A 15561-nucleotide genomic window follows, 5' to 3' on the forward strand; every position below is an offset into this window, starting at 1 on the left:
CCGGCATATTGTCACCGTTGCGTTACATCTGGGCTGGGGGGTCGTGGTGGTGACGCACGTAATAAGGCTGAGAGAGACAGAGATACAAGAGGGATTACTTGACATCTTATGTTTTGCATGTCTCACTTGCTAATTTTAAAAATAGTCAGAAGCATGTGCCTACCTGTTGACAATGCACACATACCTCTGCATCGCGAACTGTGGATCGAGCCTCTTCTTGCACTGATAATTTCTCATACGAGCAAGGCAGCCTTGATTGCTTTTCCCATCACCCCTTGCGTGGGAGGCGTTGACGGCGGCTGTAATGGAAGGGGTACAAGGTGGGGGGATGACCAACGTTCTTGATACTTTGGTCTACATATCTGTGTATAGGAGTTCAGGAGTACCGGAGGCGAGTGGAGGTGACGTAAAGGCCGTTCGTTACCCCAATTCTGAGGAGGTAGATTACTGCCCACCCCCCAGGGTATCGCCGAGAGAAACATTTCCTCTGCTTATTTATGTGTGACCTGCCTGAAGAGACTGCTCGACATAGCGAGACCATAACCGGGGTTTCTCTACCCCTGAGTAGTAAAGCGAGATGGAAGCTCGCGCATCGGCGAACTCCTGGGTGAAGAATACCCAGATCGGTCCAGAACTCGACTGCGGGAGACGGCTCATGTTAGGCCTTCATTAGGCAGGTGGAAGTTGTCAATTCAATCTTACTGCCACGGGAGGCAATATACCTCAGATCCTATAACTTTGAATATACAGGGTTGGGCTAACAGTGTCGATGTGGAGTACATAAGCCAATGCTGGACGACCAGTTCCTTCCAATAACGGCATGCCGACTTTTGACAGCGTCCTGGTTGGCGCGGCCAAAGTGCAACGTAACCAGGAGCTGAATGTCTCAGAGCTTCCGGCAAGGCAAGTAGCTCCCAAAGACAGCCTCGTCTTCAGGTTGCTCTCAGCTGGTGCCTCGACGGGGTTGGAGCAAGGCTGGAGCTCCAGGAACTGCGCTTTCACGTGGCTCCACCGTCGATCGGGAACACATACCATAGCCAAGCCATGTCGAGCAGAAGCCAAGACAAGCAGCTAAACCCAGAAATAGAAAGATATCGCATTTAGAAACCTTCTTTTTGTTCTGCAGATCCGGACCGTGAGCCTCTCTTTCGGATGGTGTCGCTCGGAGCCCTATAGGGCTGAAGGCAACACCCCCACACCTCCTTGACTGGGTCGACCCGGATTCTCGAGATCAGGCTGGCGGTTAGCAACTCACTGGTGGGTATTCATATGCATCCAGTGAGTGGGTAAGAAGTGGTTTCCGCGACCCAACTTTCCCGGAAACGCTCCGCACTTTTCCCAAAGCAAGCAGGTAGAAGTGAAATAAGCGTCCGTTTTGATCCCCCTCCCCAGCCTGAGGCAGGACATGAGCATCTCGGACCCGGCGATGACCGATCCCAAAACGGCTTTGCAGGGTGGGTAGTTCAATACAACACTGCTGTAATCTTACGTAGGATGTCCCCTTGAAGGCTTGGCTTTGCTATCCGAGCCGCTCAAGCTGCTATCGAGTCCGAAAGGGGTTGATCTTCATTGGTGCGTGGTATCGTGGTATCGTGGATTACAGCGCAGGAACCCGTCGGCTATACTCTAGGGCTGAGGCCAGGATACCCAAGCAGTGTATACATGCTTCGCCCCCTGTTCCAACTGCCAAGAAACATCTTCCATTATGCAAGATTATTTGAGCAGGCGCTGGTTCTGTTGCTGTTCTCGGTTCGACGTGTAAGCCCCCCATCAGAGCTTCAAGGGCGGTTTGGTGACGAAAGTCGATACTTCTTCTATTAGAGGTGTTGAATGGTGCCGGAAATCAATGTAGCTCTCACCGAGATACTCTCACATAATCCAGAGCTATTAGAGATAGCCACTCCTCGACATCCCCTGGCTTGCTTGCGCATATGCCGGGTGTTCGTCCCCCAAAGCCCCTTGCATGCTAATCTGACCGAACTTCATCGCAACGAGCCGTGAACACATACCTGCCTGAATTAGCCTGTTGAATCCATTGAAGGCGGCAGTGACCTTTCATCTGATGGTGGGACAGTAATGCATCTTAACCGGACGAGCTGCTCTTTCCAGCAATGCCCCTTCCTCCTTCATCATCGACTGGACGACATGGTGAAGTCGAAGGAAGCAGCGCCGCCGCCGGAGATCATCGCCAAATGTCAGCTTTTAGGCGTCTTCCTCGTCAGCAACAGCTATGACGGTCCGAATGAGGCTCTTCGTGAGGTACCGGCAGACCGGTAATCGCTTCAGTCGTCCTAGGACTATCCATCTGTGAAGTGCCTAAGATAGGCACATGGGGGTCGTGATACTTGCTGTAGCCATGATATAAGAGGGATGGTCTTTCCATTGCTTCAAAGGGGTTGAATCCTCGAGTAAAGCAACAAGAACACATCACCTTATCATCTCCACAGCGTCTTGACATACAAACTTACCTGGACACACCACCACCAGACTCCTTCCTCAACGCGTCCTTCTCAAGAACTCAAAACCATACAAACGCCAGGCACTACAAAATGTTAGGAAGTTCTCTTCTCTCATATACATTAGAGTATAAGACTAACGTAGCGAGTGATAGGGCCTTGCAAGGAACTGTACTTGGAGCTGACCATCCGTCGGCGCGCAACCAGCGTGAAAAAACGATCAGATGCTGCGAATGTAGGGACAACACTACTTTCACCCAGAATCGTTGGGGTGGGTGGGTATGCTCGAGTTGCGGCCATTGCAAAACAGGGAATTGCAGCTGCGCCGATTACTAAAGAATACCGGGCGGGCTACAATTATATCGATTGAGATCAAGGATGGAGGATGCATGCCTGGTTCGGAGTTCGCGGCTTTTTTGTTTTTGAGTCTCCTTTTGGGTAATGAGTAGACTTGGTTCGGTGTCGGCGGCTTTTTGCTTTTAGTTCTCTCCTTTGGGTCATGGTTAGACATGGTTGTCGCGACAGGCGTTCGTTCGAATTTCCCCCTTTTCAGTCCCGGGCAGGCCTGGTTCCCTGTCAGTCATTTCTTTTTAGACATCCCCGTTGTCATGGGTAGTTAGATAAAACAGAATAGAAAAGAAGGCCTTCTTTCACCATACCGCCATCTTCAAGTGTGGAAAGCTCATCCTGCCGATGTCGATCGATGAATGGAGGGGGTATTCTGATTAAAACGTCTATAAACCTGTAAGTTCTGGTATCTGCATTTCCACCAACGCCTTTTTGATGCTCTCGGGGTATCGTTAATATGCCTGGCTAATATGTGTCCCTTTTCCCAAACCAAAAATAATTATCTCATCTCCAAACCATCCGGTCCATCAGCCGAGTCCGGGGTAATGCCATGCCGCGCGCGCACTTCGTCCACGATCTTGCCCATGCGGTAGAAACTCTCGGTCTGGTCGTGCTTCACGCAGGGTGACCTCCGTATCGGGAACAGCCAGTCAATGATGTTGGTACCCATAACTTCCTTCCAATTCTCCCAGTACCCCAAGTCCCACGGGTTCTCGCCGGCCTCCGTTCTGAGAATGGCGAAGGTTCGAATAGCCAGTGCATCTCGCGCTTCATGTCCCATACTCGGGGGAGTTGACCCGGGCCCTGGCGCCGTTGTTGTTGTTGTTGTTGTTGCGTTGGTTCGCGGAATACGAAGAACTTGGCCTTTCCAACGGATAGTTGATGACATGATATCTGTCCGTTCCCTCGCTTCCGCGCGGTATCCGCACCGCCAGCTGGTAGACTTTGGTACGGGACCCCAGCAGATCCACATTGGTCATGTTGAGCAGGACGTATCGGAGAGATGTTATCGTCATCATAAAAGTGAACAAGCCGAAAAAGCCTCCGAGTCCCAGAGCGCCAACCAGAAAGCCATCCAGTCCGTTACCACTGCTCATCTGCTTCTTGAGAGTCGAACCCGCGGCACCAAGGACGATGCCACAATAGCAGGCCGTGTATGTGGTGAACTGGACGAAGAACTTGAAAGCTGTTGGGTCTGTTAGCCAGTTGTTTTATCCACCCACCTCAAGCAGCAAGCATGACAACCTACAATTTTCGCCCACCATACCCCCGGCCCAGGGACAGTAATGGTCCATTCGCAAGACACAACGGTTTAATTCGCTGCTGTGGTGCGCGCGATCCGGTTTCCAGTTACAGCACTCGGAACACCACTTGGGACGACCATCGGTTTCGCAAATGAAGACATCTTTTGTATAGAACAGTTCGAGTCCAGGGCTATCGGGATTGGAGTCTGGCGTTACAAAGTACGGCTGGCCCTCGAGGTCGTCTCCGCGGTGCGACTTGTCGTTCCCATCTTTGCTCCTCCGCGAGACGGCAAGCGGGCCGAGGGGCACCAAGCCGGGGTCGGTATTGATTGTGATGATCGTGCGCAAGTAGGTCGCTACCATGAGGAACAAGAACAGAAAGTACAGCACGAGGACGGCGACGGCGCTGCCATTTTGTTGTCGGTCGCGGATCAGGAAGTCAACTAACAAGAGAACGATGAGTGTCAGAACGAGAGGGGATCGACACGGACGAATGTCGTTAGGCAATTGAAGGAATGGGGGCAGAGCTTACCACAAACACGGGCGACAGTAACGTAGGTCGCATAGCCGACAGCCACGGCCAGAATGACTGGAATTACGCGCGTAACCCACCGCGAAGCGGCCTTTGTGCTTTCGAAAGTCATGACCAGCTCATGGTTTCCGCGCGGGGGGACGTCGTCGTGAACGGGCGCGAGGCTGCAGAGAAATGCAACAAACAACGAACGAGCGAGCCTGCGGCGGCGGGATGGGCGGCAGTACATTACATACTTAAAATATTACATGGTTTTGGTTTGGGCGTCTGATAGGGCCTTATTTGGGCGCATTAAGACCAAATTACATTTCACGGATTGCGACGCTGCGGGCTGACCTGGTTTGATGGTTAGCTGCAGGTCACCACCTAAACTCCCCTGTAGACTCCCCTGCTAGGACTTACTGCCGAAGCTATGGCCCCCCCGATTTACCCGGGAAGCCCAGGAAGCCCAGCACTTGCCAGCAGCCCAGGCGGTCTTCCCCCACTGCTAATATCCCGTTCCGATGGTGGCTCCCTTTCTTTTCCCTCCTATCACTGATTCCTTCATCCCTTGTCCTGGTTGCCAAAACTCCACTGTCGCGGCAGTTTGCTTTTGCGGTTTGACTCTATTCTGGTTCCGTTTGATTAGGACCTCATCTACCGAGAGATTCTGCACATGTGCTTCTGATATGCAGGCTCATAATTGACTTGAGGCAACCTGCAGCGCAGCAGTCTGCTGCCACTTTTCCTTCTTCGCATTCAAACCCTCTCGACCATGCTCCTGCATGTCGCCGCATAGCCGCAACACTGTGTGAAGATGGGCTGGCTGGCTGGCATTCGTTTTGCCTCCCGTCATTTATGTGCAAACGGACTGCTCAGACATGTCAACATCCACCATTGGCTGGACCATCACTCTCCTGGGACGAACCAAGGAGCAGACCGTGCCCCCCGCGTCCTGAGATCCAATGGGAAGTTGCACTATTTCAGGTGTCACTAGGATCATGTCTTACCATATCTTGAGAGCCGCATTGGCAAGGGAACGTATGGCAAAGCTCCTCAAACTTGCGGCACAATATCGACCACTGATTTGATCCTGGGTGAGTGAGGCCTTGTCAATCATGACACTCGCCTAATGTCTTCGGTTCTACGACACCTACTGTGAATGCAACTATCGAAACATGGAAGCAACGGCTAATGGGCTCGCCCATGCGGCTGATATATGCCTCGTCTACCTGGGAGGATGCTTCATGGAGGGAACATGATGTGGTCATCATTCCCTTTTCAGCTCGTGGCGTTCCCAGGATGTCCTGTCGATGAACTCGGCTCTGAGCTGAACTTGATCTCCTCAATCTGAGGGCAACGCAACGTACTGATAAGAGCCTCGGAACCCTGCCCTTTAGGACATATATACTCAACAATGGCCTGTTCACCGTTAGATAACACAACTACCGGGCAGTAAGCATGAGAGCACCTGAACCAGGACCATCGAAGATGAGGGTAGCCTTGGTGAGTCCTTTGCAGCATTTAGAAACCGTGTTGACTTCTGGTCATCGCCGTGGTATGCTGTGAAGACGAGGCTCTCCCTGAGCACGCGTGTCGTTGCGGCTCAAAATGTTCATTCCCTAGGACTGAGGCTCTAAGAGCAAGTGAGCCTTCTATATAATAGATCGCTGTTCCCCTCCTGAATCCGAGACTCCAGCTTCAGCTCTACATGAGCATTGAGACCGATCTTTGCATGGCATACGCCTTTTCGCAATTAGCAGTCCGCAAACAGGTGCAAACTGCTTCGCGATCTCATGATTCCAAACTACAACGCGATGCCCAAGCACACGGAAACGAACTTCTCCTTGGGCAGAATATGTGCAACTGATATTTCTTTCTACTTTTTGGATCGACTTGAAAGAAACGGGGTATCGTCTAGTGACGTTTCTCTCGTTCATTGAGTATGATGCTATAGTTTAAAGTACGATTTATTGATTGCTACTACAGCATTTCCCCGACTTCGGCTCGACGAATTGCTCACGCCTGGCAGCAGTAAGCCTGCCCGTCAGATCCTTGCCTGCTGGAGCGCGTCTCGATCGATTTCTTGGCACAGCATGTACCATTCTGAGCGGACACATCCAAGCGCATGTGTTTTTCCCTTTCGGTTCCGACTCGAAAAGTGTCACGCAGCTACTCGAAGCGGTTCTTCTCTTCCGCATGATCCGTATTTGGGCCTATCGCAAGCCTGTTGATGCCGGGCCCGTTGGATGACTCTACAAGCCTTTGGGCCGCCCTAAGGGTGGGCGAGATGGCTGATGTCGGTGAAGACGGATTGAAGACAGCCTTACTATGAAGGCGGCTGTGCGACGCCCAGAAAACCGCAGTCTACTTCTACCTCGCCAAGGGTGCCTTCCAGCACGTGATGCGGCTCTGCAGATTTGCGGCTCTGCAACATGCGTCAAAGTTCCTGCACTGAAGGCGCCGCATGCCGGAGGAAGTCCTGCTCTCGCTTCCATGCCCACTGCCTGTTCTTTGAGGCCACTTCGCTTTAGGAACTGGTCTAGAATTATGGCGTTTCATTCTGCAAGATAACCCTATCTCGGTGGCGTGTCCTTCACACGTAGCCAACCCTGGCCTGGTATCTGTGCCATTGAGGCATCGACCTTGCCTTGGGTACGGTTCACATGATCTTACCTAATCCAACGCGGCACATTGCCCCGAAGTTGATCTTTCGAGGCGGTCAAGAATCACCAGAGGCAGTGTCAAGACCTTTCGGAATATTCAGGACAAACGAAAACGTGACGCTCCACTCATGTCGTTTCTTTGGCAGACCACAGTCGCCCTTTAATAAGTTGGATTTGCCTCACCGAAGAACGAGAGGTGTTTCTTGCCTCTGGGTTTCATTTAGGGGGACGATGCTGGAAGGACTCGCAGACTGGTTGGCGAGGGATGCCTGAAGTCTAAGCCATGCGATGATGGTGTCTTACTTGACTTTTCATGGCAGTGTCCCAGTCTCTCGGAGCCGAAAGGACGTCGATGCATACACCGCTCTCCCGTCCATATATGAGAAATGACGGAACAATCTCCTCTGATGGGTTGTTCTAGCTCTACCGAAACTCGAACCAAACTTCTGGAGTTTGGTATGATTCACAAGCACGATGCTGGATGTCAATCTTCAAGTGATTGGCGAGTGACGATGGAAGTCTGGGCTCTCGTTGTGGGTTCTCATCTTGGTCTCTGTCGCCTTGAATGGGGCGATTGGTGGTAGCTGTCCGCCCGACGATGAAGGCATACTCGCGATGACGATGAGGGCAGAATACTCGCTTTACTGGTACCCGATGGTCCCTATGTTGCTATATCGTAAGTGCTCTCTATAAAGACTCTCATGATATTCCTCAGTGTTTCGAATCCCCTCTCCAGACAAACACATCTCCCACAAGCAACGATATCCTATACCGAATTCCACACCAGCTACTGTATCATACTACACATTTCCAGCTCCTTCACAGCAATCAACAATATGCCCTCATCCACTTCCAAGACTCCGGTTTGGTTTTGCGTAAGCACGCCTCATTGACTACTGCGTTGGTATCTCTTCTGACTATATGACTATGCTATAGTGCCAGTGCGGTAATGGTCCAATGGGTGTACCCGTGAACGACTATTGCACCACCTGCCATGTCATGCGCTGTGCGTATTGCACAGTTGAGGTGCCAAAGAAACACAAGTCGAAGAGACACCACTGAGGGCATGTTGCGCATGCATCCTGGTCTCGGGACTGTACCCCGAGGCCTCCCTTTAAGCCATTGGCTTCGGTGCCAACGACATCCAGCATCTGTACTGTTTGACACTCCAGTGTTGCACCACGACAGAAATACACTGGCGACCTCACTCAGCCACACGAGCTTCTCCACCTCACTTCAACTTCTTCCTTGTCGTTTATGATTTCCCTTTCCTTTTCCTTTCACCACCCATCTTACGGCCCCAGTCAAGGCTGGTTCGACATCGACAGATTCCCGGGTCCACAGTACCACCAACTATACATTCCTCACATGGGGATAGAGGATAGAGGAATGACTAGTTGGCTTACAGACTTAGAAATACGGCATCTTGTACGGATAGTCTCCTTGTTCCCGTGCATAGACAAGGGGTTGGTTTTGTCCTGCATTTCCCCCTTGCATATCAGGAGGCACTTTTGGGAAGAAGCGCTGTATGGTTCTCCTCCTGGATGTTGCGGCAATGATACCCTTGTGTTATTGTATGGACGGGTTGTTTCAGGCTCTTTGCGGTTTCCCTTTACGAGTCGGTCATTTCTAGAGGACACGCGGGCGCAGTGTCTGTTGGAATTTGGAATCATGGGTTGACGTTTATCTCATCTCCTATATAGTCAAGCTTTCATAAACTGTTACTTGTTCCCCCCTATCCCGATGCTTGTCGTCTCTAGCGCATTGATGTCGCCATGTGCCGCGAAGCCACAGCTGGTGCTACGTGGCAAATGAGCACGGCACCCAATTAGATCTACGCAACCCTACTCCCAGGCGATGGCGGCGCAAACTGGCATGTATGTTTTGCGTCTCGGGCAGGTCATGTGATGGATGCGGCTGTATGTGCTCTTAGCGATATGCGTGATCCGTATAGGGCGAAAGTCATGACGTAGCGGCCCAATCCAGCCAGGCAACTCACCTTATCAGCCGCATTTGGGATCCCGACACGGGCGAATATACGGGACCGCCCACTCAAGGCCACGACTTACTTATTCATGGGTGCGAACATAAAACCCCATATCCACGGAGGGAATATTCGCCCGCCATTCAAGGCTACTAGCTTCCTCAGGCTCGCATTCGCGAATCCCCATGTGCTCCACCAGGCTTACACGAGACTGGTCCTTTATGCAGACCCTCGCGATCCCGAGGCGCAACGATTGCCAACGTCGATCGCTTGATGTTCTGCGGCCGTTCAGACCTTAAGAAGAACTGGTTGTCTCAATGAGGGAGTATATAAGTCAGCCTACATGGCCAGGACAGCATAAGCAGCGACATAATATATATCATATAACAACACTACAGGAAAACACTGAAGTGTCATTTCTCTCATCTTATCCTCAAGTGTTTCATACCTACCGATTATTCACTATATAACACTTCCGACGAACCGTAAACGCTACAAGATGCCAGAAAACAGAGCCGCCTACCTAATGGGCGAAAAAGTCCGCCCCCTGGCCGTCAAACCCGCCCCGTACCCTACCCCTGGCCCCAACCAGGTCCTCGTCCGCGTCGCGGCCGTCGCCGTCAACCCCATCGAGTACATCAAGCAAGACCTGGGCGGCCTCCTGTACGGCTGGGTCACGTGCCCGCACGTGCTGGGCTCCGACGACGGTGCCGGCGACGAGGTCGGCGGCGGATTTGGCGAGGCGACGAAGAGGTTCCGCCCCGGCGACCGCGTCGTCGGCCAGGCCCTCGGCTCCGAGAAGAAGTTCAACGACCCCGCCATGGGCGCGTTTCAGCACTATGTGCTGTTGCAGGCCAACATGGTGTCCCCCATACCGGACTCCCTGTCCTTCGAGCGGGCCGCGGTCCTGCCCCTCGCCCTCTCGACCGCGAGCTGCGGGCTCTTCCAGAAAGACCAGCTGGCGCTGCGGCATCCCGCTGTCGCTACCGCCGATGAGGATGGGAATGAGCAGACGAAGAAGGCCGAGAAGGAAACTCTGCTCGTCTGGGGCGGCTCGACCAGCGTCGGCTGCAACGCGATCCAGCTCGCTTGCGCCGCGGGCTACGAGGTCGTCACGACGTGCTCGCCGCGCAACTTCGGCCTCGTGAAATCGCTCGGCGCGGCAGCGGCCTTTGACTACAAGGACCCCGCCGCGGCCGTCGCCGAGACCGCGCAGTTCTGCCAAGGCAAAACGGTCGTCGGCGCTCTGTCCATGGGCAGCGACGCCGGCCGCGGCTGCGTGGAAGTTCTGCGGCAGCTCCCCAAAAGCAGCGGAAATCGCCGTTTCCTATCGCGGGTCTCGTACGCGACCCCCGAGGACAAGGACGCCGGGCTGCCCGCGCGGATTTGGTGCATGCTGTCGTTCTCGGTCTGGCTGTGGGTGCAGAGCGTGCGGCACGGCATCAAGTCCAACGTCGTCGTCGGGACCACGCTCGAGGCGAACGAGGTCGGCAAGGCGATCTACGAGGATTTTCTGCCGCGGGCGTTGGCGACGGGGCGGTTCGTGGCGGCGCCCGAGCCAGAGATCATGGAGAAGGGGTTGGAGTTTGTGCAGACGGCGCTGGATAAGCTGAAAAGGGGTGTGTCGGCGAAGAAGTTGGTTGTGGAAATATAGCAGGACGGCAGGATTATTAAGCACTGCCAATCGTCAGTGTTCATATTGAGGGAAACTTCAGTCATGTTCTTTATTATTGTAGTTAGTTGTCCTGAATATATACCCTTGTCGATAGCTTTTTACATACACCCTTTGGCCTACGCCCAAACGAAGCGAAACACGTTACTTCAGCGGCAGAAAAGGTCTGCACAACTTTTACAATCATGCGAGTTATGTCTGTTTTATTTGTTTTACTCTATTCTTCTTGCGATTCTGGAATGGGTTCCGCAGCATAACCCCCTTTTTACTCAAAAAGGCCTGCTGGCAGAACACAATCGGCCATCATGTCCTCCAGCTGCTCCATAACCCATGCAGGGTCAGAAGCGCTTGACTTGATAATGGCTCCAATATCGGCAAGCTGGCCTTCTTGCAAAGTAGATAGGTACTCGGCAACCACGGATCGCAAACCAGCTACACTCTTCTGCTCCACGTCCGACGACAGCGCCTTCGCGTTGCGGTAGAAGACCGTTGCGTTCTTGAGGTTCTGGGCAGCGTTGGTGGCGGCTGACTGGTGCGACCACGGTACGTATCGCAGGTTGTGTAGCTGCAGCGAACAGTCACCTCGCAGCATGTGGCTTATGGACTTCTCGTCAATGTCGATGCCTTGTACCTCGGAGGCCGTCTTCAGGGTCTTGATGCTCTCTGTCAATGCATTCCAGCGCAGAGTGGCCAGAGACTGGGCGTCTGTGAATTGGATCTCTGACAGTGCTGAGCTGAACGCTATCAGAGAGCGAGCATTGGCAACGAGGGCCTCGTGGGAGTTCTCGAGTCCGAGTTCCGGTATCGTGAAAGCCGTGTCTCGTTCGGCCTTGTACGTGGCCGCATCGAGGTTGCCAGATCTGTATCCGACTTCGAGTAACGCAGAAGAAAAGACCGCTTTTGTGAGAGCAATCTCTGGGAGTTTCTGGGTTTGGTCTTTCGACAGGATTTGCAGTTTGGATAAGATCTCTTTCGATCGTTCCTCGGCCCCCTGAAGCCAAGCCGGGTTCAGAGTCTCCGGAGAAGCACTGCGAACATTGCAGAATGTCGTCAGGGTCCTAAGCTGCACTAGCAGTGTATCGATGACAATCTCGTGAGTAACAGGTTCGATGACCGTAACATCCTGGTACTCTTCACCAGAAGCCTCCTGTTCCGTCGAAGCCTCGGCGCTGGCACTTGTACCTGCCATTTCTGTTTCCTGCGACGCGGGCTGTTCCGCTGCCAGTGTCTGCTGCGCGAGAGTCTCCTGTAACTTCACTTCCTGGATGGACAAGCATTTTTGCTGCAAATCCATTGCCTCTTGAAGAGCCTTGAAGGCTTCCTCATCAGAGACGTCGTCGTCATTGGCGATCTCTTCCGCAATGCTGGTCAATATCTGAGAAGTGTTGAAGAGCGTGTCGGCGTTGTTTGGATCAACGTTCAGAGCATAGCGATGCGCCTCCAAGCCCCTTTGCAGCCAGTCGAGCGGCGCTTCGCGGAGCTGGCTGAGCAGTGCAGGATATTCGGCGACCTCAAGGAATATGCGAGCCTTGTTGTAGGCCAGATCCAAGTCCTTGGGAAACGCCTTCAGGCCTTGATCGTAAGTATCAATGGCGCGTTGAAAGAACCTCATGGACTTGGCAGCATCACCGGCACGCCACTTTCCAGCGGCCTCTTCATGCTCGTTGGCAGCATCCTCAAAGTCACTTGCCGTCTCAAGCTTCTGTTACGGTATCAGTACGGAACTCTGGAAGAGTGGGGTATTTGGCGACCTCACCTGCTCTTTTTCGGTTTGGGCTTGGCCTCTTTGAGATGATCCTTGTGGTTGCGTCGAGCCATGATGAAAATGCGGTGTTACCAACTTTTGTAAACACTTGCCAAGTACTGAACGTCGAAGCAACGTGAGAAATGCGATCAATGCCGAGGACAGGTAGGGCTGAAATTTATTCAAGCGACGGGTTTGTTTTGATTGGGCATACAGGAGATTTGACGCTCGCTAAGCGTCCGTTTGGGCTGTGAATATTTCTTGGTGGTCTACGACCGAGCTGTTCTGGGTCTGTGCACGTGCTGCGCTTACAGAGAAAACAGCGTTACCAACCAATTACCAACTACATGTACCTACCCTTTCCTTCTTGGGTGCCGTCTAGATTCTTACTGGTTGGCCTTTCCATACATCTTATCTTCAAGTTCTCCTATCCTAAGTATTCTCGGCACTCTCGCGCAGGTTTGGGAGTAGCAGCGTGATGCCATAAGACTGCAAGAAGCCTTCCCGGTAACGTCCGCAACGGGAACGTCCTATTGATCCGTTTCGTTCGTCAGTGACAGGAGTCTATCATGACTCCGCCGTTGGTCATCAACTATTTGATCTAGCGTTTTCCCCTGTCGATCAAACCAATTGGCACGATGATGAATTGTCCCAATCCTTTCTTTCTATCAAGCTAGATATACGATCAGCATCTACACCCACATGACATACGGGACGTCGAGGAATATCTCTGGAATTACTAAAGGCCGGGATTCCGTAACCAATCGATATGCAATCAATCAGCAGTGACGTGACCAGGGCGGCCGTGCAGAAACTCCCCCGCATTCCGAGGTTTGATCCCGACGATAAGCAAAATAGCGTGAGCAGCTCCAGAATAGCCCCTCACTTGGATTGGAATCCCCACGCAAATGGCACTCGGGATGCGCCTCCAAGACCGAAAGAGAACTTGTGTGAGCGGGATGTGAGCTGACGGGTTGTCCGAAATGGCAATTCTCCAACCTCTGTAACGACAGGATCAGTCGCTTTCGGGGCTTTGTTGTCCCCTAGCGTGTCTCGCCAACGTCGCCATGCAGTCTATCCGGTCCCCAGCAGGCCACGGGCAATGGATACGATGTGGACTCTCGTCCTGTTGGTACGCGGGTGACACAGCATTACTGAGACTTACATAAGGGTCTGTCCGCGTCGGGGCATACTCTAGGACCGCAACCTTAAGTACTGAAGATGGGTTGATTCGCAATGCCTCTTCGGCTTGTTATTCATAAGACTTATTTGCATTACTCTCCTCTACTCTTGATTTGATTTCACGATACCCCAGCACCGAACGACCAAAATGGCTTCTCAAGACACTGCGCCGCCCTTGCTGGACCTGACCATCGACAACATCACCCCGAACACAAACCGCATCAATTCGCAGTGCAAGGACCAGCGGCTCGTTTACCTGATGACTCGTCTTGTGACGCATCTCCACGACTTTGCTCGCGAAACGAGACTTAGCAGCGAGGAATGGATGGCAGCTCTGAATTTCCTCGTCGGCTGCGGGCAGATCAGCAACGAAGTTCGCCATGTAAGTTTTGTGTGTTTCCGAGGGACTAGGCCATCGGCCGAGCCCTTCTACGCTATTCCCCAGGAAGCCCCACGATACTGACCAGGCATTCACTCAATCAGGAATTCATCCTCCTCTCCGACATCCTCGGTCTCTCTCTCCTGGTGGACAGCATCAACCACCCCAAGCCGCCGACGTCGACTGAGGGTTCGGTGCTGGGTCCCTTCCACACCCACGATGCGCCTACCATGCCCAGTGGCGGCGATATGTCGTCGGACCCGGAGGGAGAGCCTCTGCTCTGCATCTGCACCGTGAAGGATACCAAGGGCCAGCCCATCCGCGATGTCAAGATCGACATCTGGGAGACGGACAGCAGTGGCCATTACGACGTGCAGCATGCGGGCCGCAACGAGAAGGGGCCCAGCGAGCGTTGTGTCATGCTCAGCGACGAGGAGGGCCTCTTCTGGTTCAAGGGCATCAAGCCCGTCAGCTACCCCATTCCCCACGACGGGCCCGTCGGCAAGCTGCTCGAGAAGCTGGGGCGCCATTGCTGGAGACCGGCGCATTTGCATTTCATGTTTGAAAAGGAAGGGTGGGATCACTTGATCACGTAAGTTTTTCCCTCGAACACTCCCCCAACGAAAAGAAGTGGAGGTAGCATGGGACTAATACGGAAGGGGGGAAACAGTGCGCTCTACATGCGAGGCGACAAGTACGAGACCTCCGATGCCGTCTTCGGCGTGAAGCAGAGCTTGATTGTCGACCTCGACAAGGTGGACAAGGGGACGGCGGAGAAGTATGGTGTCAAGGAGGGCAGCTGGCTGTTGAAGCACGACTTCGTGCTTGTGACAAAGCAGGAGACGGATGACCTGAAAGACAAGAACGCTATGGAGGCATTGGAGAAGCTGGGGCTCCGGATGAAGCTGGTTGATCACTTGCCTGTACCTGAGCTGGACTAGGGTCTCGACGCCTGTGGTCTGATGGACGAATAAGGACTTTGCATGCATTTGGCGCGTACGTTGCATTTATGTTCTGACAGGGCTTGTGGAGTTGATAGCCGACCAAAATAGATCAGCGAAGACCCATGTTGAGCTGTCGAGCGACTGTTGGCATGGTGATTTAGCGGAGGAGAACTACAAGTATACAAATCTACAACGTGGGCTGCGTCCACTATAACATCGAAGTCTTGGAAGTCTCGAAGAACGGAGTATACATGCTCGAACAACATATAACTAAAGCTCCTTCTCTAATAGAGCTCAGTATTATTGTAACTTAAGATTAGGTAATGCTTGTATAAGCCAAAGGTAGTGCTATGTTGCACGAGGTATCGTCTTCGAATCGTATCAGTAGCCCAGTGACGGCCGGGATAGCGCCGGTGCTCTAATGCATGTTT

General features: G+C 52.9%; 4 protein-coding genes across 4 annotated transcripts; 2 read left to right on the top strand and 2 right to left on the bottom strand.

Moving 5' to 3' along the window:
* Window positions 1-3303: 3303 nt before the first annotated feature.
* Window positions 3304-4692, bottom strand: PG986_010452 (Palmitoyltransferase PFA5; the record flags this gene model as incomplete). Its single annotated transcript, XM_066846674.1, has 4 exons — window positions 3304-3586; window positions 3657-3990; window positions 4054-4491; window positions 4581-4692. The coding sequence occupies 4 exons, from the start codon at window positions 4690-4692 to the stop codon at window positions 3304-3306; spliced, it is 1167 nt and encodes a 388-aa protein (XP_066696165.1).
* A 5016-nt stretch (window positions 4693-9708) lies between these two features.
* On the top strand, window positions 9709-10863 carry PG986_010453 (uncharacterized protein; the record flags this gene model as incomplete). Its single annotated transcript, XM_066846675.1, has 1 exon — window positions 9709-10863. One exon carries the CDS (start codon window positions 9709-9711, stop codon window positions 10861-10863), a length of 1155 nt encoding a protein of 384 aa, XP_066696166.1.
* Window positions 10864-11146: 283 nt separating this feature from the next.
* On the bottom strand, window positions 11147-12699 carry PG986_010454 (uncharacterized protein; the record flags this gene model as incomplete). Its single annotated transcript, XM_066846676.1, has 2 exons — window positions 11147-12566; window positions 12638-12699. The coding sequence occupies 2 exons, from the start codon at window positions 12697-12699 to the stop codon at window positions 11147-11149; spliced, it is 1482 nt and encodes a 493-aa protein (XP_066696167.1).
* Window positions 12700-13955: 1256 nt separating this feature from the next.
* PG986_010455 (dioxygenase) lies at window positions 13956-15127 on the top strand (the record flags this gene model as incomplete). The annotated part of the gene is made up of 3 exons (XM_066846677.1): window positions 13956-14189; window positions 14291-14778; window positions 14857-15127. 3 exons carry the CDS (start codon window positions 13956-13958, stop codon window positions 15125-15127), a joined length of 993 nt encoding a protein of 330 aa, XP_066696168.1.
* Window positions 15128-15561: the final 434 nt, after the last annotated feature.

Source organism: Apiospora aurea (genome assembly GCF_038362705.1).
Source record: "Apiospora aurea strain CBS 24483 chromosome Unknown utg000007l_segment0_segment0, whole genome shotgun sequence".
Taxonomy (NCBI): domain Eukaryota; kingdom Fungi; phylum Ascomycota; class Sordariomycetes; order Amphisphaeriales; family Apiosporaceae; genus Apiospora; species Apiospora aurea.